At 40.5% G+C, this 22,247-nt stretch overlaps 1 protein-coding gene across 1 annotated transcript in view; it reads left to right on the top strand.

Moving 5' to 3' along the window:
* The window catches only part of PARM1 (prostate androgen-regulated mucin-like protein 1), a 114,414-nt gene extending 92,441 nt beyond the window's left edge, over positions 1–21,973 (top strand). The window contains exons 3-4 of the mRNA XM_008993176.5: positions 5,627–5,705; positions 18,034–21,973. Of these exons, the coding sequence (XP_008991424.1) occupies positions 5,627–5,705; positions 18,034–18,118 (164 nt within the window). The 3' untranslated portion in view covers positions 18,119–21,973. The remainder of the gene's footprint in view (positions 1–5,626; positions 5,706–18,033) is intronic.
* The last annotated feature ends 274 nt before the right edge of the window (positions 21,974–22,247 follow it).

Genomic DNA, 22,247 nt, shown 5'->3' with positions numbered 1-22,247 from the left:
TGTTGTTGTTTATTCCTCTTGCTATCACTGTTGTTCTTTGGAGGAAGGAGACATGATCTGATACTCTTGCTGTGAAGATGAAGAGCCTAGCATAATAAATAGAGATTCAGTACACACAGAGTTCTAACTAACTGTCAAGCCCTCGCCAGTCGCCCACTTCCCTCCTCCAGCACATCCGCAGATGCATGCTTTTAAAGAGAAAGAATTCCTCTGAGACAAAATGTTTCTTTCCTCTTGGTGACCTTGACTGAAGGAGCCACTGCACACTCTGAAGTGGCCACCTGCTCCTCTTCTTTGATTCTTACCTAATCTCTGGACCAGGAAGTGGAAAGAAAAGAGCAAGAATATTGAAAAACAGTCAAGAGGTTTTTTAAAGACTCTTCTCAAAATAGATCAGAGGCCTGCACACATACTCAGGAACTTGGTCAAGTATTTACATGCACCTTCTAAATAAGCTGACTGGTGAATTTTCAAGGAGAATGTAGCTCAGGAGTTATCTGTGGAGAGCAGTGAGACACTCACCTCTTTTTCACCCCTGGAAACTTTCCACCATCTCCTCCTCCACCCCCAGGTCTCTCAGTGCAAGAACGACTTCTTTAAAGAGCTCAGCAAAGTTCTTTCTTCAGAGGTTGTTTGGATTCATCCCATCATGTCCTAATATTTATATTTTGGATACAATTAGCAAGTACTAATATTTCTTCCAATGATTCAAATAAAATGTTTATTTCATGTTTAATGTGAAATAAAAATAAAAACCCTCAATGAGAAGAGTCCCTAGAGGAACATTTGATGTTTGAGAATATTGCTAAGCCCAGGAACATAGAAGGACCCTTTTGGTCAAGTGAGAGGCAGGATGCTTAGACAGGAACAGAACCCCTAATGAGTGTATGATAAAGAAAAGGGGCCCATGTGTGTGGTGTGAGGGCCCATGGGGATGTGTGAGTGTGGGGAAGAGAGACTTAAATGATGCCACAGTTGATTCCAGGACTGCCTCAGGGTACAGAACAGAGCCAAAGCAGGGAAAGGAATAACCCCACGGGCAGCCTCCTTCCTCAAGGTTGCAGGGGAATGGAGTAGTGGTCAACTGGGCTAACCAAAAGTTTACTCTGGGCTGCTTCAAGGATGTTATCTGACTCTAGACAGATATTCCTTAATATGGTTTGGCTGTGTGTCCCCACCCAAATCTCACCTTGAATTAAAATAATCCCCATGCTTCATGGGAGGAAACCAGTGGGAAGTAATTGAGTCACAAGGATGAGTTTTTCCTGTGCTGTTCTTGTGATAGTGAAGATATGATGGTTTTATAACAGGGAGTTACCCTGCCCATGCTCTCTTGACTGCTGCCATGTAAGCTGTGCCTTTCACCTTCCACCATTATTGTGAGGCCTCCCCAGCCATGTGGAACTGTGAGTCCATTAAACCTCCTTTTCTTTATAAATTACCCAGTCTTGGATTCGTCTTTATTAGTAGTATGACAGACTAATACATTCCTAAATGAACTCTCCTCCAACTAACTTTGGTTACAGATGGGGACTTGCAAGTGCACAGTGAGAAGGCCAGGGGGCTGGATAAGTGGGACTATAGATGTAGTCATAGCAGTAGGTACTCAGGTAAAAACTGGAGCAGGTGATTCCAAGGTGAAGAGGTGGTGCGTCTGCTGGGTGGAAACTTTCTTAGCACAGTGATTAGGGTAAAAAAACTTGGGGTAATCTTTTTAAGCTAGTATTAAATGTGTTTATTCAACATGAAAATACATGAGTTAAGTACCCACTGTGGGCCAAAGATGGTGTCTTAAGCTAAGAGTGCACAAAGAAATGGGAAGAGATACAAGATGGCCATGAATACAATTAACCTAGGTAAGTACATAAACATAACACAGAATGCTTCAGAGAAGTTGATGCTGAGATCTGACAACACACAACACTGTAATTTACTCGGAGGTGTCAAGGAAAATGGCTCAGAAGTGTTGACATTTAGTTAGGTAATGAGGAAGAGTAGGAGCCAGCTAAGTTGAGAAAAGTTAATGATTAAACATTTAAAACCTGGATGAAATAGTACTGGGTTCAAATGCTAGTTCAATCATTTACCACATGTAAAACCTTAATCTCTCTGAGCCTTCACTTCCTCATCTATAAAATGGAATAATCCTGTCCACCTTGTAAAGAGAATTAAATAAGATGATAGCTGTACAGTTTTAGGCAGTCTTGGCCCAAAGTAATTACCTGCAAATGGTAGCTATGGTTATTGGTTAGCCCAATTACTCTGATTCTGGGCCATTAAAAATGTAGAAAATGCAACCCTGAGAAATTCCAAACTTCAGGGAAGCCCAAAATTCAGAGGCTTTGGCTCACAGGTCTTCAACAGCCCAGAACACGTTGGTAGAGTGGAATGTGCTAGTACAGTGGAAAATTCTTGTAACTTGGATTATAAAATATATAGGTAAGTTTCCTCCAGTTCTTAATTTCTGCCCATTCCAGGGCTTTATAACATGAGTCACACCCAGTCTGTAACTCACAAATCCCAATAAGGAAGAAATGAAATGCCAGCCACCTTCCCTAACTCTCTGCTCCCAGTGTACTGCCAGTCAGTGTCCCGTACCTTCCTCACAGGGCAGAGCCTTCCCTGCCCCCAGCCACACCTTCCTCATTTTTCTTCTCCCTACCCCGTATTGAAAAATGTCAGAGGAGGAGGAGAGGAATTCCAGTTTAGTTTAAACAGAACTCAGGAGGAAATGGCATTTGTTTTCACAAGGAGGAAATAAAGCCTTTTCAGTCACCTTGTAAAGTTGTGCTAACATGGGCTCAGCAACCCCTTCATCTTCTCAAACTATGATGCCCTCAGGTGTGGAACTTCCCAGGGCTGAGGCTACCAGCTAAAAGCAGCCACTGCTGTGGAGGTAACAGCAAGCTCAGGACACAAGATCTCCTAGCCTCAGGCCCAGATAAAGGTTTTCTGCTTTTGGAGGACTCTTCTTCCCATGGCTGGCATCTACTGAGAAGAGCCAGTGGGTGGCAGAATAGTAAATAACGTGGTTCAAATATTTAAGTACTATTTTATCTTATACCTTTTGGCCATATATTGGGCTGTACAAACTTTCAGAAGTGCCTCTTTGCCCAGCTGTCCTCAAGGACCCATCAGGTGGAAAATAACTTGCTAATTCCAGCTTTGGTCTTACAGATTGTCTTCTGTGGACATGGAAGGGTGGCATGGAAGAGCCCCATTAGAAGATTGGGGGTACACTTAAAGATAGACAGCCACCCATCACATGGAGAAGTGGTCACTCTATCACTTACAATCTAAAAATAATGCACTTTAGTTGGGGACATTCCTGATTTATCTTTAGAAACAGGTGGTATATAAATAAAATCAATAAATCATAAAGTTGGGGACCCAACTGCTTAAAGTTAGAGAATAATCTGGAAAAGATCAAAACTGTGATTTCCTATATAAAAATATCCCTGTGGCAAGAAAGAAGAGTCTTGCAGAAAAATCAGCAATATTCCTTCTTTTCTTCCATTTCTTAAAAAGAGAAATTAAATTAAAAGGTCAGTTTTTTAAACTGCTCCTAATTGCAGTGACTATATCTTTTTGAATCTTAAAATACTCCCATCACGTTACCTTGGGGTTATAACCCTCCTTTCACAAGCTTTTAAAAGAGCTATTATGAGCCTTCGGTGAACTTTGAATTGTTCTAATTTCAACACAGTTTAGAGGTCAAGAAGCCAAGAGGAGCCTTTCAAAGTAGGAGTGAAGGTTTTCCATAAGGGAAACTGAACTTGGGCTTTCTCTGCTTGACCCAGTCTGCACATTTGAACATTCAATGACATAATTCTATCTTTACAGTAGTAAAAAGAATATTCTGATAGTTACATTAATCTGGCTCAAAGTGATTCCAGGAGCAAAGAAATGGATGTGTGAGTGTTCAGAAGCATGTAAGCTCTGAAATGGTCAAATATGATCAGCCTTCATAGACACGACAAGCTCTGGTCTTAGTCTTAATGTTAGCAATGATTTATGATTTTTTAACTCTCTTTTAGAAATTATAACCAGCAGGAGCATGGATGTCTGATGTAGTGTTCTTTCATCCAAAACTTCTGAGATGTTACTAAAGATATAACAAGTAAACTGATTTGCTTCTTAACTGTGCTCTAATTATTTTGTTGGAAAGGCTAATAAAATGAACAGCAACAAAAGCCATTCATACCAGCAGACAAAAAATAATAAATAAAAGAAGAGATACTGAAATAATCTATGGTGATAAATCTCCAAAAATATGGAGAAGATTCATCATTTTTGAGACCTAGTACAAAAGAGATGAGAATTGGTCCAGGATCATATATTTGCATAGTGCTTTAGATTGGTATACCTGACATCTTATTTAATCCTCTTAAAATCATGCAAGATTGGTGGAACACTCTTATTCCTCTGTCTCAGCAGGTAAGTAGTATAAGAGTCGTCAGGGTTAAATAAATAGTGCATGGTTACACAGCTACTAATGGTTGAACCACAGTTGAATTCACATATTCAGACTCCAAATCTCTTGTGCTCTTTGTAGTGTGTTTAAAAGAGGCCCGTTCATTTGTTGAAATACTAGTAAATAATTTCCCAGTGGCCTAAAAGAGTAAATGGGGTCTGTAACACCAGCTTTAGTGCCAAAAAATCACTTGAAGTATTAGGGGACAAGAGTCCAATTGATTCTTGCCATTTTTAAGGTGAAATAAAACTAAGGTATATTCATTATTACTGCAAAATTCACATAAAAAGTATGTTGTGCTTCAAAGTAGTATTTGGAGGAGGTATCGTTATTCTTACAAGTGTACATGCTCAAAGAATTTTTTAACTGCATATTAATAGTTGTTTTTGGAACCAGATTTTAAACTACAGAATAAAACATTCATGTTACCTTATATTGCACCAGGATATTTCTACAAACAAAAAATAGGGTTACCTATCAGATGTAACCTTATTATATATATCAAACTTGACTTTATTCTCTATAAAACCAAGTTTACTATTCAAGAATGAAAACTGAACATATTTCCCACAGAGGAGTTTTTTTTAAATGCTTTGACTTGATTGCCTCATTAAAATTAGGGCATCTCCTACCAAGGTAACTCTTTTGAAGTGGATACTATTGATATTTTTATGAAAAACACAACCAAATTGCTTTGTAGTGACCCTTGAATAAAATATTTTAAGTCTCCCAATATTTCACAACTGGTAAAAAGATGAGACAGAGCCCATAAAAGAAGAAAGTAGGACATGAAGAAATGTAAAACCCACTACCCTTGAGAACAGCAGCAGCAGCAACAACAGATTGATGTCATTCTTAAAAAGATAATCAAAATATGACTAAGTACTTCTCTCTGAATTCCAGGCCACCAAAAAGTCTTGATAAATATTGATCATTTACCCAATGTCACCTGCATAAAAAGTGTTTTGGTAACAGGGTTAAGACCCTGGGTTTTATTCTAGCTATGAATGTCATGCAAAACGATCTGAAGCAGCTTTTTCTTCTTGCAGAGAAAAGATGGGATCAGGGAGAAGGTGGACACTATACATGCCAAAGTCACATGATGCCCCACATCCTCATGTATCTTCTTTTCTGTGCCCTTCCTCCTCACAGGCAGCATCGCCGCCATTACCGTGACAGTCATTGCTGTGGTGCTGCTGGTGTTTGGAGTTGCAGCCTACCTAAAGATCAGGTGAGACACAGCTTACTCTTCTTTTTTTTAATATATATTTTTTATTGCGTTTTGGGTTCTGGGGTGCATGTGAAGAACATGCAGGATAGTTGCATAGGTACATATGTGGCAATGCGGTTTGCTGCCTTCATCCCCATCACCTATATCTGGCATTTCTCCCCATGTTATCCATCCCCAATTCCCCATCCCCTGCTGTCCCTCCCCTAGTTCCCTCCACCACAGACCTCAGTGTGTGATGCTCCCCTGTCCATGTGTTCTCATTGTTCAACACCCGCCTATGAGTGAGAACATGCAGTGTTTGATTTTCTGTTCTTGGTGTCAATTTGCTGAGAATGATGGTTTCCAGGTTCATCCGTGCTTACTCTTCCTTATAAAGAAAAGGATTCCGTTTTGTTGGGCACTGGGCTGAGAGCTGTTTTGCTGGTTACTTGTTCCTTAATAGGTATCTTAGCCCTAAGAAATATTGGCTGAGAAGTGAAAATGGTGGGTGTACTCGGCACCACACAGTTATAGATGTACAGTATCTGAACATTGGCAAGGTAGAATTAAGCTGAAGATATACAGCATGATGATGCAATGGAACAAGAATTAATGTGGAGTCGGGAGACTGAAGCCCAGGCTCCCTGCCCTCAATGTACCTCATTACCCTGGGAAAACCACATGCCTCCTAAAGCTCACCCATTCTCATCTGTGAAAAGGGGAAGAAGGGTGGGATCGATGGTCCCAAAATTCTGATGTTCTGAATAGTGAACTGTGGATTTGTTTTCACTGCTTCTAAGGTAAAATGTACAAAATATAAGGAAGGTGTGGCATTTCCTATAAAACTGTTTTCTAAGATTATGTCCTTATACTTTTGGTTCTAAAATATTTTTTCTCCTATGAAATGAAGTGACAGTAGCTGTGATTTTACTTTCTTTAGCCTAATAGGAAGTTGCAATACTCTGTGAGTCCTCCATTTTTATATTGTATTGCTCTGTGAAATCAAGTCTCAACACCACATTACTCACAGTCTCTGAGTGTCCTTCCAGCTGTAAAATGCCAGATGGCAAGTGACAGTCTTATTTGCCAGTCTGTGTGGTGCCCATAACAAAGGACAGAAAGACACAGGCTGCATGGTGAGCACACCCACCCTTGACCTCCAATTTGTTCTCCTCCCAGCAGCCAGAACCATTTCTATGCAAGCTCCTCTGTCCTGACACGCCCTTCCTGAAAAACCCCAGTGGCTCCCCTTGCACTGAGAATTAACTTGTAACTCCTCAGCATAGCCCTCAGTCATCCTGGACTGTGCCTGCTTCCCTCTTTCCCATCATCTCATCCCTCTCTCCCCCCTGAAGCCATGAGCTCCAGTCACTCCAGCTCCCTCTGATTCTAAGGACACACCAGGTTCTGTCCTTCCTTCCCCAGGCCCTGGGCTCTTGCTAGTCCTTCCCTGAGATGCTTTTCTTCTAGCTCCTTCTCATGTGGCGTACCTTGACTTTCATCTCACTTCAAGAGATGTCCTCTCCAGTTTAGTGCCCCTGTTATTTACTCTCAGTGCCTTGTTAAGTCCATCCTGGCTGTGATCACTGTCTATTATTCTATTTTATTATTGTCATTTTGTTTTTGCGTGTGTGTTGCTTGTTTATTGTCTATTTCCCCACCAAAAAGTGTAAGCTCCTTAAGGACCTGGATTTGTCTGTGAGGATGGTGCTGGGCACCAAGATGGTGCTTGACATACTGAATAAATGAACAATGAAACATAAGGACATACAATCTTATGGACACTGTGGTACACACACACACAGACAGCCCTGACTTGTCCCCCAGCAGCCATGCTTCTTTCTCAAGAGGCTGTGCCACCCTGTCCTTCCCTCCTGCCCTTGTTCCCATGTGGAGCTCGTGGATATGATTCCTCATCTCTCAGCACCCAACTATTTGCTGCTGCCTCCTCTCATCCCCACTCACCACCCAGCCCCACCCAGTGCCCACTGGGAGCACTTCCCTCCTCCTTCCCTTTTATCTCCCTCCATCTTGTGTTCTAAATGTGCACCAAATCAATCTTGATAATGTCAAGTATGAGAGTGCCTTGTAAGATCACCTGAATCTAAGATACAAAGAACAGGAAAGCCAGGTTTTGAAGAGAAATTGGAATTAAAGGTCCCGAATGACCTGTTTCTAATAAAAGATTTTATAAAAAGCATCCAGAAGTTTCTTCCAGATTAAAAAAAATATTTTTCTTCATTAAGTCTGCATTTCCTTGAGCACTAAACTTAATGTTATCAATTAGATCTTACTGAATGTACCTTTTCCCATCTGGTTTAATTACTAGTTTATTGCTGCAGACACACCATATTTTAATTATGAGTTAAATTGGCTTTTATGAGCTATGCTGGGAACCTCGTTTCCATTTTGTAATAAAGTATCTGTTTAAAAATATATTCTGCCCCTCCCTGCCCCAAAAAGGAGCTTACACATACATTTTAGAGTCATTTTAGAATCACCAATGGTGATTCTAAATCACCCCTGAAGGGCTACCTTACCAAAAATACGACCTTCTCTAAAGTGTGGAGTGAAATAGAAACACTTCCTGCTTGCTATACACTTCCCCAAACCAGTGTTGAAATAACTGGAAGGACTCTTCCTCTTCACTTTAGACAAGAATTCAAGTTTACCACTTCTAAACCCACACTGGCTATAGGCAGACAGTCTAGAACAGTAATTAACAATTCAGACTCCAGAAGCAAGGAGACCTCAGTTCTAATCCTAGCTCTACTACTTCCAGCACTGTGACCTGGGCATGTCACAGAGCATCACTAACCCTCATTTCCCTGACTTGTGAAATAAGGGTGGTAGTTTCTACCTTGTAACATTGTTTAGAAGCAAGTACACAGTACTGCCAACATCATCATCATTGAAGTGGTAGACTGGAAGGAGCCCTGGGAAGACAGTCCTTGATAGATAGCTGTAGCGCATTAGCCATGTGCCAGGCCACATCCATGATGTGACACAGGTCTGCCACCACAGAACTTACCAGGCTTGGGAAATTTTGTTAGCAGGCCATTACAATTTGCTCTGATGAGTGCTGATTAAAATGTTATTTTAAGCTATATTTTCCCCAGGCCTTCAGAGCACCAGATAAATTAAGTAAATGATTAAATTGAATAAATCATTATTCTTCTTCCCCATACAGGTTCTGCCTCCTAAATGTAGTAAGATCCACAGTGGCACAAATATAACGTTGCTATTTATCTATTATGCTACTTAAGTTTAAGCACTATAAACTTAAGGCTGGATACAGTTATTATACCCTTAAGAGGTTTCAGAAACCCCCTAAGAAAAACCCCTTTCTTCTCCTCTGTTAATTATTTTGGTAAAATGAAAACTTAGAAGATTAATTGCTGTTATGAATCTTAAGGCTATGCTAAACCCCCTTCAAGTGTTATTTTGCCAGGTTCTTGGAAAGCCCCACTAATCATTCATCAAAAATACAGTTGGTTCAACTGACATGTGTGTGTGCATGTATGTTCCTAAGGACAGGCTTTCCTTTGATCAGAAACTTATTCTGCTTTCATCATCCCAGATTTCTAAAAGCAGTAACATAACAAACGATCTGTCTTCTGTGATCTTTTAGCTGGTTTGGCTGGAGCAGCAAGCGACTAAAATCACAACCCATAGGGAGCCATTAGCTTCTGACCTGCAACCATGGGATATGACCCTGGCCCAGCCAAGGTCTCTGCAAATGCAAGGGGAGAATCTGCTTGAAAAGGCAGCCTCACGACCAGAAAAATAGCATGCTTAGCAAGGCTCTGCTAACAGTGGCTTGGGACTTTTCAGCTTTCTTCCCAATCAATCCTTATTTTCTCTAAAGGCATTGTAGACTTAAGAGCCATCTGTTTTTCACACTCCCTTTCTCCAGGGACCCATCACCCCTAGTTTTGTCAGTGTCCCTCCCCTGCCTGGAGAACCACATCTTTTTGTAACCTGAGTCACTTTCAGATTATAAAATGAACTGCGCTGAACCCAGGGCTCTTCTTGGATTATAACCCCAGCTTTTAACCAGCAGCAGTGTGGTGTGGAGGAAAGAATGTGAGCTTTGCAGTCAAGTTTAATGCTGACTCTTCTGCTTACTATTTAGGCGGCCTTGGGCAAATTATGAACTCCTTGAACCTCAGGTTTTCCAATCTGCAAAAAATGGAGCTAATAATATATTTCTTTCAAGGTTGTTTTAAAGATGAAATGAAGTAATGAATGCAGAGTACCTGGAGAGACTGTAGCATGGTGACTAAGAACATGTACTCTGGGGCAAGTTTCTGGGTTTTTTTTTTTTTTTTAGAGACAGAGTCTTGCTCTGTCACCCAGCTGGAGTGCAGGGGTGTGATCTTGGCTCACTGCAACCTCTACCTCCTGGGTTCAAGCGGTTCTCCTGCCTCAGCCTCCTGAGTAGCTGGGACTACAGCCACACACCACCATGCCTGGCTAATTTTTGTATTTTTAGTAGAGACGGGGTTTTGCCATGTTGACCAGGCTGGTCTCGGTCTTCTGACCTCATTATCCACCTGTCTCAGCCTCCCAAAGTGCTGGGATTACAGGCGTGAGCCACTGTGCCAGGCCTGAGCAAGTTTCTTAATCCCTCTGTGCTCAGCTTCTTCATGTAAAATGAGAATATAATAACAATAATAATACCTAACTCAGGACTGTTACAAAGATTAAATTATACATATAAACATTCAGCGCCTGATATGACGTGAGAATGATGGAAGGGCAACTACTGTTACTGCTGTAGTTGTTGTTAGGACAGTGCTTAGCAAGTAGGGACTCAGTAAAGTGGTGACCACCAACACATAGGCTGTGAGGTTGGGAGCACAGTCTCCATCCTACCATTTTCATTCAGTAGGCATGAGGGATTCAAAGGAGAGGGGAGAGGAGGAGGAGGAAGACGGCACAGCAGCTTATTTTCTAATTGTATATTGATGTGGCAGGCTTCCATGTTCCAGTTTGACAGTTTCGTTGGTGCTGTTCTCAAATGCATGCAAAGTTGCATCCATGTTACACATTTATAAATGGAAACTATCTCTGAACGGTCTTTATGCCAGGGCTTGTTTGCAACTTTAAAATAAAGCAAAGGCCCTGTCTGCCTTTTCCAGAACAGTGTCTTTAATTAGTGATGATTGAAGAATGAGGTAAGCTGGTTTTGATTTATTTAAGTGGGCTCAAAACTGTTCAGCCAAGAGATAATCTCCCTGCACAGGAGACTGTATCTGCTAAGACCAGTGATGTGGATATTGCTATAATTAGGTGTGCTAGTGACCCAGACAGACTACATGGGCTGTTCTCCTCACAAAAATAAACACAATCTTAACTTATAGACACAACAGGGTCTGTCTTTTAAGGCATCTTGTTAGAAGTCCCTATTTTTATGTCTTCTAGTGACTGTATTTTGTACAATTGGATTCCTTCTGGCTGTTAGAGTAGGCCCAGCCAGCCATAAAGGCCAAGATCTCCTAGAATTTGTTATACACAGTTGACTTTTTCAGATCACCTTTTGGAGTTCTATAGGTCTTATTTATTCAATTTTCTCCCTCAGTGGTTCTTAAACTTTAATGTATGTAAGAATCAATGGAAGAGCTTATTAAAAACACAATTTCCTGGGCATCATCCCCATAGATTTTGATTCAGTAAGTCCTGGTGGGGCCCTTGCATTTACATTTCTAACTAGCTCACAGGTGATGCCAGTGCTACTGGTCCAAGGACCACCCTTTGAACGGCCCTGCTTTACCCCTTCTAACACTCCAAACACACTTTTTGCTGTAGAGTTTCCCAAATAGATTTCCCTGTTGTTTCATACATATTTCAGACATGTTGCCCTGTTTCAAATATATTGCCTTTGTAATTTAGAACATGCTGATCCCTCTGTTAGAGGTGTTTGGTTCACCCCTTTCTTATCTGGCTAATTTCAAGTTGTCCAGCCCAAGAGAGACCCTCCTCTGGGAAGCCTTCTCTCACCTCTCCATCCTGAGTTCCTTGCTGTGCATGCTTCCCCTTGTACCATGTGCTTCCCTGTACTGGAATCAGTGCATTCTCTGCCAGTTTCCTCTATCAGAACAATATAAAGTCCCTGGCAGTACCTGATGTATAGTAGTTGCTTAATGAACATTTACGGGATGAGTGTTAATGAGTGAGTCTATGTAGGAAAGTTTGGGGGTGCAGCAATAACATTTGTTTACTCCTAATTAGAAAGAATGAGAGTTTGGGGAAGGGGAAGCTATGGGAATCTGTTAAACCACACAAAATTTTACTAGCTACCTCGTGACACTGAGCTAGTTTACAAATAAGCAGATATGCCAATGTGTAGATCTTCTGTGTGATGAATGTCTGCCAATAGTATGGCATCTGGCAGATAATTTTTTAAATAAACAAATTTGACCTGCCCCTTCAAAGCAGAGGTAATCATTTCAAGATATGTTTGAAAGTAATAGCTTTTTAAAAGAAACCCAGAGTCTGGAAATAAAAGATAGGGGGTGATTTTGAAAATAAATGTTTGGAAATGTTCCCATCAGTGAGATTTTTTGTTGGAAAGATGGAACTGATAGGATTCCTGAGTTGTAATACTCACTCTTTCACTAACTTGCTATTGTAACTTTGAGTGAATAAAATAAATTGTAATGATTGCAATTTTCTTAGCCTCAAAATTGTGGCTCACAATATTAGTTTCTTAGTTTTGACAAATATACAATAATTATATATCATTAGTGGAAGCTGGGTGAAGGGTATATGTGAAATCTTTGTCCTGTCTTTACAACTTCTCTCTAAATCTAAAATCATTCCGACATACAAAGTTTATTTTTTTTTTATTATGGCTCAGTAGCTACCAGAAGGATATATTGTTTGCTCTTGCCTCAGGGCCGCTGTACTTGCTGCTCCCTCTGTCTACATGGTATCCCTCAGTCATCCACATGGCTCATCCCTCATCTCCTCTATGTGTCTGCTCAAATGATGTCTTAGTGAGACCTTCCCTGATCATCGTATTCAAAATTACAGTCCCTACCTCCTACTGGGAACTCCTCACCACCCCACTTCTTTTTATTTTCTCCATGGACTCAGTAACATGCACCATATTATTATTTGTATATAATTTACTGTGTCTCCCCACCTAGAATGTAAGGTCCCTAAGGACAGGGATTTTGATCTTTTCAGTTTGTTAAGGTGCTGCAATAGGGCCTGATAGATGGTAAGTTTTCATTGAATACTTAAAGAAGCCAGGCAGGAAATGATAATCACAAAGAAAGAGGAAACGATAAAAATAATAAAAAGGAGACAGTGAAGCTGCATCAAACAGTTTTGCTAATGGATGATAAGAGTCTAAGGCTTAACTACTAATGGCTAATGAACTGCAAGTTCGGCTACATTTTTCCAGCACTAAGCCATGTCTTAATCATCTTTGTATCCCTCTGTATTTCTTCATGTCCTTAGCACATGGTAAGCACTAATGATTGAATGGCAAGACTTGCTTGACTAAAGAGGAGAGGGCTTCGTGGGGCATAGTCATAAATAAAGGTGGAGACTTGAGGAGAACTGGGGCTGACCCTTACAAAGGATAGGGTGTTTTCTAAAATATGTGTTGTTTCAACACAAGAAAAGGGACACTTCACTCATTTTCCATTAAGTATTGATGCTACAGTTATCTTTAAATAGGTACCATTTTGCAGTATTGGAGAATGCCTCAAACCACAAATGTCACCACATCATTTACCATTTGTCACCAACAAGGGGTCACCAAGTAAGGATAGGGGGTGGGGAGTGCTGCTTTCTATTAGAGCAAAGCCACTAAAGAAAGAGAGCAATGAGGGAAGAGTTTAAAAGAAATCATTCCTCATTTTACCCCCTGGGATTTTAGTTTGCTTACTACAGCATACAATACAGTAGAATCACATTGACAGTAAGCACAGTGCCATTGATTAACAGGGGCTGTGAGCACTGTGCTAAGGGCTTTAAAGCCACATCATTGCCTGCTAGTCCAGCCGTAATTCTCCTCCCTTCCTATGTTTAAAGTCAAAAGAGTAGCTGTAACCATTGGCCTTCCTTATGGGATATTTTCATTTTTTCAGTTATACTACACAATGAATTTCCATGGGCCTTATGAATCTCAGCTGGTTATAGCCAAACCCCACAGACACTCTGTATACACTATTTATGCTGCTAGATATAAACAGTTATCACCAAATATTTATAAAATAACCATTATATCAAGAGCAACCTATTAGGTGTTCAGGAAGTTAGAAAGAAAGTAGGACATAGTCTGCCCTCCAGAAGTTTACCATCTAAGAAGAGCCAAGAAACAGCAAAGAGAAAACATGGCTCTGTTTGGATCGGTGCCAGTCTTTATTAAGACATTTAGTAAATAAAACTGCTTTGACCTGACAATGACATCATTCATACAGATTGCTGTTCAGATTGAAATTAGATGAAGCAATGTTGCCTTATAAAGCAAACAAAGAGACTTGGTTTCCATAGCAGCTCTGCCATTAAATAGCGTTGACAAAGTCATCTAAATTCCTTGAATCTCACTTTCCTAATCTTGGGAATGGGAGTTGCTTTGTTTTTTGGTCTTTGGTTTTTTTTTTGTTTTTTTTTTTAACCTCATACTCTATATAAATGCCAATCTGAAAACCTCCCATTTCCATCCAAATTGTGCCAGGATTAAGAAGTTCTAACCTAGAGAGAAACTGTAACATGCTCACTAATTATTATCCTCTTATCACACACACACAAAAAAAATGTGTTTGCCTTACTCTTCCAACAATAGTATCCGATATATCCAAACCTGGCTGGAATCCCAGCACACCCAGTTTTTCCTATCGAAGCTCGTTAATATGGTAAATAAGCCCCATGGGTTCAGTACATTCCCAGTTTTGGTTGATCCATATCTCTCGCATCTCTCTCCTCACTTATCAGCATTTTATTCAACTCACTATTTCTTCAATGGGAAGGCAAACAAATAATAATAAAATAAAGACCAGTCTTTTTCCCTTATTTTACTAATGTTTGTATAAGAGATGTGTCTTATAATATAGGAAATTCAGATACAGCATTAACCAAATAGTCTTGACTAAAATAACCATAGCCAATAAAACCTGACAGCCAGAGATTTTTAATCTTCTAACCCCCATTCCAACATAATAATAATGTTTTTTTTTTGAGACGGAGTTTCGCTCTTGTTACCCAGGCTGGAGTGCAATGGCACGATCTCGGCTCACCACAACCTCCGCCTCCTGGGTTCAGGCAATTCTCCTGCCTCAGCCTCCTGAGTAACTGGGATTACAGGCATGCACCACCATGCCCAGCTAATTTTTTGTATTTTTAGTAGAGACGGGGTTTCACTAAGAAACTGGCTTTATAACTATACCTGGTATATAGTTTCAAGAGTTCCTAGTGGAGGGAGGTTCACTTTTCGTTCAATGACATTTTTTACTATTTGGCTAATTTACCATGTGCTTGTATAAGATTTATTATATTAAAAATTAAAAAACATATTGGCCAACATTCATTGCACATTTACTATGTGGCAGGTCTTTTATATGTATTACCTTATTTAATCCTCCTAACAACCCTAAAGCAATTTTTTTTTAAGTTTCTCCATTTCATAGATGAAGAAACAGTGGGTTAAAAATTTACTCAAGGACATACATTTATTGACCAAACTCACATTTTATGGGAATAAAATTACATGATAAGGATAAAAATTCCATGAGAAGTTCAATTACCATACAAATGTGAAGAAGGAATACCCCATCAATAAAAGAGCATGTTTATAAGTAGATGTTTGCCAGGCTTGCAGCAATAAGTCATGCTGAAATTTAGGCAGGACCCCAGTGCTGTAGTTACCAGGTTTTAACTTCCTAATTCTACAGCTTCCATTTCTCAACCATCCTGTTAAAGAATTTGACTAGAACTGGAGGTTTCAAATTTGGGGAGAGTGTTGGCCATAGACAGCCCAGGACCTTTGTTTACCAAAACTACCTCCCTTATTTCTATAGATCAAAAAAGCAGTGGTGTTTCTGGGTTGCTATTGGTAGTCTTTTTCCTTCCCATACCCACAGAAATGAATGTGAACCTTTAGGGAAAGCAAAGTAAATTGTGAAACATCTTCAGGTTTCCAGGTATATAGATTAGGTCAGCTGAGTCAGCCTTCAGGACATAAATCATAATTTTGAAGGCTAAGAGTTTGAAATGAGCACAGCAAAGGCCTAGTTTTTTGCACACACGAAAAAATCATCTTTTTGGAAATACCTGGCAGATATAAATAAGCTTCAAATGAGCAATAGCAATTATTTTAGCAACAGATATAAATACAGCAAATGCTTTTTGCACCTCTCAGATTGTTTTCATTTTGTTTAATTTTCACATCTAGCTGAGATAAAAATTAGTGGAAGTGGGCATTTTTTGAACTGTATAGCATACATGACTTCCAGTTGCAAGGCATAATAATTCATATGCTAGCACCAGCCTTAGAGGTATCAAATCTCATTTTGTGATATTCTTCTAATCCTGCCATTAGTTTTAGTCTTAAAATGATCATATTCCTTTCCAGGAATCTCCCATCTTATGAACAGATCAGTCTTGGGGGGAACTCTGGATTTATTTTTTTTCAATCACTGTTTCTTTCATAAACGCGTATTGAGGACATACTATCTGTCGTATATTCTTCTAGGTACTGGAGTTAGAGCCAAGAATAAACACAACAGGCAAATAATCCATACCTACATGGAGGTTTTAGTCCAGTTATGGAAGAGAGGAAAGTAAATTATATAACATGTTAGAAGGTGATGAGTACTGTGAGAAATATTAAGCCAGGAGTCTGGGGGTGGGGGTTAAAGATTTGGATTGTGTATTAGTCCATTTTCATGCTTCTGATAAATATGCCCAAGACTGAGCAATTTATAAAAGAAAGAAGTTTAATTGGACTTACAGTGCCATGTGGCTGGGAAGCATCACAATCATGGTGGAAGGCAAGGAGGAGCAAGTCACATCTTATGTGGATGGTGGCAGCAAAAAAAAAAAAAAAAATGAAAGCTTGTTCAGGGAAACCTCCCTTTATAGAACCCTCAGATCTCAGGAGACTCATTCACTATCACAAGAACAGCACAGGAAAAACCTGCCCCCATAATTCAACCACCTCCCACAAAGTTCCTCCTACAACATGTAGGAATTGTGGGAGTTATGATTCAAGACAAGATTTGAGTGGGGACACAGCCAAACCATGTCAAGTTGTTAAGGAAGGCCTCATTGAGAAGGTGACATTTAAGCAAAGACTTGAAGAAAATGAAAGAATGAGCTGTGTGGAGACCTGGAGGACAATTGTTCCAAGCCAAGGGAACAGTCACTGCAAAGTGAGGCAAAGCTGTGTCAGGCATGAGAGTGAAGAGAAGGAGACCAGTATGGCTGTAGCAGAGGGAGCAAGGGTCCTATAATAGGGGCTGATATACTCAGGAAAGTAGCTGGGGCCAGACCCATAGGGCTTTGCAAGGCATTTTAATAACTTGGCTTTTACTTTGAGGTGAGGAGCCATTCAAAGCTTTTGAACAGAGGAATGATGACAATCTGATTTCAGTTTCTTATAGATATATTATTAATCATGAGAGGGTCTTACAATTAATTATCCACCAAATTATGCTTAACCCATAGTGCCATTCAACTAGAGTGCTAATAAGACTTCGGGAACTTGAGCTCTGAGCGCTGGATTTAGATACAGGAGAAGGGGATTTGGCTGACAGCTCAGTTGTATGACTTTGGGGACTTCAATTAACATCTCTGAGCCCCATTTTCCTTTTCAGAGAAATAAGTATAAACTATACCTGCCCATGGCTTCATTTTGAGGATCAAGTAAAAACTAAATAGAGAAGCATTTGGTAACTTATAAGATGATATAAATGTCAGGAGAGGTGGTGATAGCAACAGTGGTTGTGGATGTGTCATCATTATTTCAGGAAGAATTAAGCCCAGAACCTAAGTCAGGATGTTAGGAATGCAAGCTTCCCTTTCCCATCCCTTCTTGTTAAATTACCATGGAAATGGGGCCTCCACTTCCTTCACTGGAATTGCAGGAAACGACAAGGACTCAGATGACCCCAACCAAAGGTACCAGTTGGGATCCTAGCAGGAAGAGTTGTAACTGACAGGCTGTTTGGTAGACCAGGGCCTCCACAGTGGCTGGATCTGTTGTCCTAGTGAGAGCATCACACTTTTCCCTCTCCTTGGCCCTAAATGTCCCCAGTTCCATGCAGGGCATTAGGCTGTCCTCAGATGGGTAACTTTTCCAGGTAATCACAGCCCTCTTCTGTTTCTCCACCAGGCATTCCTCCTATGGAAGGCTTTTGGATGACCACGACTACGGGTCCTGGGGAAACTACAACAACCCCCTGTACGATGACTCCTAACAACGGAATATGGCCGAGGATGAGGATTGACTATTCTTTATTTATAAGCGCTTATCCAGTAGAATTAATAAGTACCTGATGCGCATTGAACGACAATCTTAAGCCCTGTTTTGTTGGTATGGTTGTTTTTGTTTTCCTCCCTCTCCTCTGGCTGCTACAACTTCCCCTTTCTGGTATAAAAAGAACCATTATTTAAAGGTGAGTGGAGGCCGATTTGCAGCTGAAATGGGCCGGCCTTGCACCAGCCAAGCCAGACCACCTTGGTGGAGGCTTCTTCTCCCACTTCAGGACCCACTTTGAGAATCTGGATTGTTTTGTCAGGGATTACTTTCAGAACATTTTGTTTTGTGTTATTTCTTAAACTTCTATTTAGGAAATTACATTAAATATCAATGAGGGGAAAGGAAATGAGCTTTATGAGGATTTCACCCTGCATGGGAGAGAGCAGGGTTTTCTCAGATTCCTTTTTAATCTCTATGTATCTGGTTGTTTCTGACAGGATGCTGCCTGATTGACTCTACAAGCTAGAAAGCAGCTTCTTAGCTGCCTAATTAATGAAAGATGAAAATGGGAAGTGCTGTGGAGGAGGCCAGCAGGTTGAGGGGCAGAATAGCAGTTTGTCATGGGATCTCAGTGTGCCCCTACCTGTTCTCCCCTCCAGGCTACCTGTCTCTGTAAAGGATGTCTGCTCTGTTCACAAGGCAGCTGGGATCCCAGCCCACAAGCGATCAGCTGAGTTGTATTCCCAAAGAAAAGGGCTATGACATGAGTTGAGTTGTATAAAGAAAGGGAGAGGCATGTACAGTGTGGGGAAGTGGAAAAGAAGTGGTAGGGGGAAAGGAGGCCAACCTGCACTGAGTATCTCATTAGGGCAAGTGGGAATCAGCTATCAATAATGGCCAGAGGCATTCACAGCTTGGAGGAGGCCAGAGACTCTTGGCTTTATACCCACACAGCAACTGGTCCACTGCTTTACTGTCTGTTGGATAATAGCTGTAAACTTGTTTAAAAACAAAACAAAAAAGAGGCACTAGTCTATCGTCAGTTACCCAAAGAGGCATTTTCATAGGAAACAGACTATAACTAATTCATTTATTCTTCCCATACACTTACCTTACTAATTCTTCCCTTTAATGAATGAGCGCCCTGGGTATATAGGCTTAAAATCCTGCACAACAACTTTTGAGAAAGAATTGTTCCTCTTCATAGGCATCCACTTACTGCAATCATTCTCAACCAGGAGGTGATTTTGCCCCCTGCCTCCACCCTAGGGGCATTCAAAAATGTCTGGTGACATTTTTTGTTGTCATGACTTGGGGGTGCTACCAGAGGCCAGAAATGCTGCCAAATGTTCTACCATGTACAGCACAACCTGCAACAGCATAGAATTACCCACCCCAAAATATCAATAGTGCTGAGATTGAGAAACCCTGGTTTATCACAATGCCCTGTGATATGCACTGTGACAGAACAAGACACTCACAGATTAGCAATGTTTTATTTTTAACAAAATGAAATGATGTGTTAAGTTTTTATCTCCAAAGTGTTTAGTTTATTGGCTGAAGGGTTCTTGGTATGCAAGGTGACCTTTTTATTTCTGTGTGCTTCCTAGAGAGCTTTATTTCATGGCTACAACTCTTGTCTTCCTGTAACAGCTGATATTAGCAAGCAGCATCTTATGTCCTGATGTCATGTAGTAGAAAACGAACATGGGGTCTGACTTCAAAATGTGTTATATTGTCCTACAGTGTCATAAAGAACTTGAAAATGGACTGTTGTTTGTAAAGTTGGACCTTGCTGCCATGACTGTTTGGCTTGCAGGAACTTGATTCCGGCTCGTCCTGTCTCTGGCTGTGGCCCGGCAAAGCACCGACATGCAAACCACCCTTGCTTTTCTAAACGCCTCTGGTCTCAGAGACAGTAGGGGCCGTGCCACTTTTTACAACCTGCTAACCCACACACTGGAGTAATTCTGAAAAAAGTTATTCCGAAACTCTTTAAGTGTGGACGGAGAATAAGCAAGCCCCAGAGATATTTTACAACCAGAGTGGGTAATGAGGAAGGGACTTACTGAAATTGTGATATCTCTGAATATTGAGTAAAACATCATCAACCAAAAAAGTGGACCTTCTCAGATTAAAAAAAAAAAAAGGGAGGGCAGCAAATGACCAAGGGTGCCCCTCTGGCCATGCTTGGCTTGAGTAACTATCTCTCTTTCCCCATCCGCTTCATAGGGCTTTCAGTTTGGCAAAGGACAAGCAGATAAAAACAGGATATTCCATATGTTTTTTTCTCCATCGGCCAAAAATGTTTTGACACAATGTTTGTGAAACACCTTTGGAGAAGTGCACTTCTGAATGCTGCCTCTGCCATAAACACCGGGGTAAGGGACCTGCCTCTTCCCAGGAACCATGGCCTTCTATAAACCATGGACTTAAGCAGGCATTTTTTTTTTTAACTGAAGGCTGCTGTTGTGCAAGGGCACATAATGGGTCTGTTGCTGTTATTAGCTTCCAAATGTGCGTGGCAAAGAGAGGGATGTGGGCCTAGACCAGATGTATTCAGCAAGGCAACAGCTTCCCATAACACTCCTTATGTTATGTAGGTATAAAATATTTAAGGGTTGAAACTTATTTTGCCAGATGTATCTTTTCTGCTTTTGAATTGGCCAAAGGATTTTAGCAACCATATTCTACAAATGTTACTGAAAACACACACACACACACACACCTGAAATATATGCTGATAATTGACATCCTTGACCTCAGGGAGAGCACCTATTCAGTTCTACCTAAGAGAAATGGATCCAGTAGGTCTAAACAATTACGTCCCACTCATGGATAGGTCTAGTCATAACACTTCAGAGAGAATGTCAGAGCAGGAGGGAGGCAAGCCAGCTCTTCTTGACCATCAATGGCAGATGATGGAAAAGCGGAATTCAACTTTATTTTCTTTTCCTGTGGCCCCAGTGAAATCACCTGCCCTCCCTGCACGTCTGCGTCTTCATTTCGAAAATGGGAGTGATGCTTTCATATTGACCTCACCCCATACTACCTCACAGATGTGAGGATTAATAAAATAATGTCTATGGTATTTTCAGTTTCTGGAGAAAAATACTTATAGACAGTTTAACTATAGATATATAAGTGATCCCAGTTTCTTGTTTGCTATGATACTTCTGTGTTATTTTTACTTATTCCATCAAATGACAGTTGTGTCCTAGCCACATCAGACAGCTGTCTAAGCTCTGGACTACTCCTTCATGCAGCTGAATCACTGCAGGGTTGACCATGCCTGGGGTCACAGTGATGGTTTCCATTTCTAGGTGAAAGGTTGGCCTAGGACACAGGTCTCAAAGACTCTTGAATCAGAATCAGGAGATTAGGGAAAACAGGATAGATATCTGAGCATGAATAGTAGTAGACCTCCAGCCTTTCCCATCGGAGGTCTTCTGGATTCTTTGTGAGTTGATTTTGATTTGATATCTGTTTTCCCTTCATCTTGCTTGCAAGTATACATGGTTCAATCTCTTGCATCCAGGAAATGAATTTTGCAGTTGGGCCAGATGCTAATTTGCACGTTGATTCACCTTCTTTGCCTTTAACTTTTTTTTTTTTTTTTTGGCAAATGAATGTACCATTTCAACTTTGATTTTAAAAGTGCTAGTTGATATTGTAATAATGCTAACCAAGAGATCAGTGCCAGATTTCTCTCTTGGGGCGAGTTAGCTGGTATCATTTAAAGATGGAAAGATGGGAAAACTTCCTTGATATTTGATGTCATTGTATTCACATTGGTTGTAAGACATATTGCATACCAATTATAATTATATCAATTAAAGTTGATAAAAGCTTCCATCTGGCTGTGTGTGATTCACATTTTGTTATATGTTGTTATTCAAACCACATGATTGATATGCTCAACATAGCTCATAGTAAGCAGCTCTGACTTGTTCTTTAAGAAAATGTATCCTACACCAGTAAATACTTTCTCCTTAGCAGAAAGGTCTCTCTGACCTTGAAGCAGTATTGAAGAATGTCAGAATTGAAGAAACTTTTCAAGCATTGATTTTACTATCAAACATACTCTGGGCCTTATAAAATAGATGTAAAAACAAACACTTTGATTC

The sequence above is a fragment of the Callithrix jacchus genome, chromosome 3 (assembly GCF_049354715.1).
Source record: "Callithrix jacchus isolate 240 chromosome 3, calJac240_pri, whole genome shotgun sequence".
Classification (NCBI taxonomy): Eukaryota; Metazoa; Chordata; class Mammalia; order Primates; family Cebidae; genus Callithrix; species Callithrix jacchus.
This window is presented reverse-complemented; position numbering and strand designations above follow the sequence as displayed.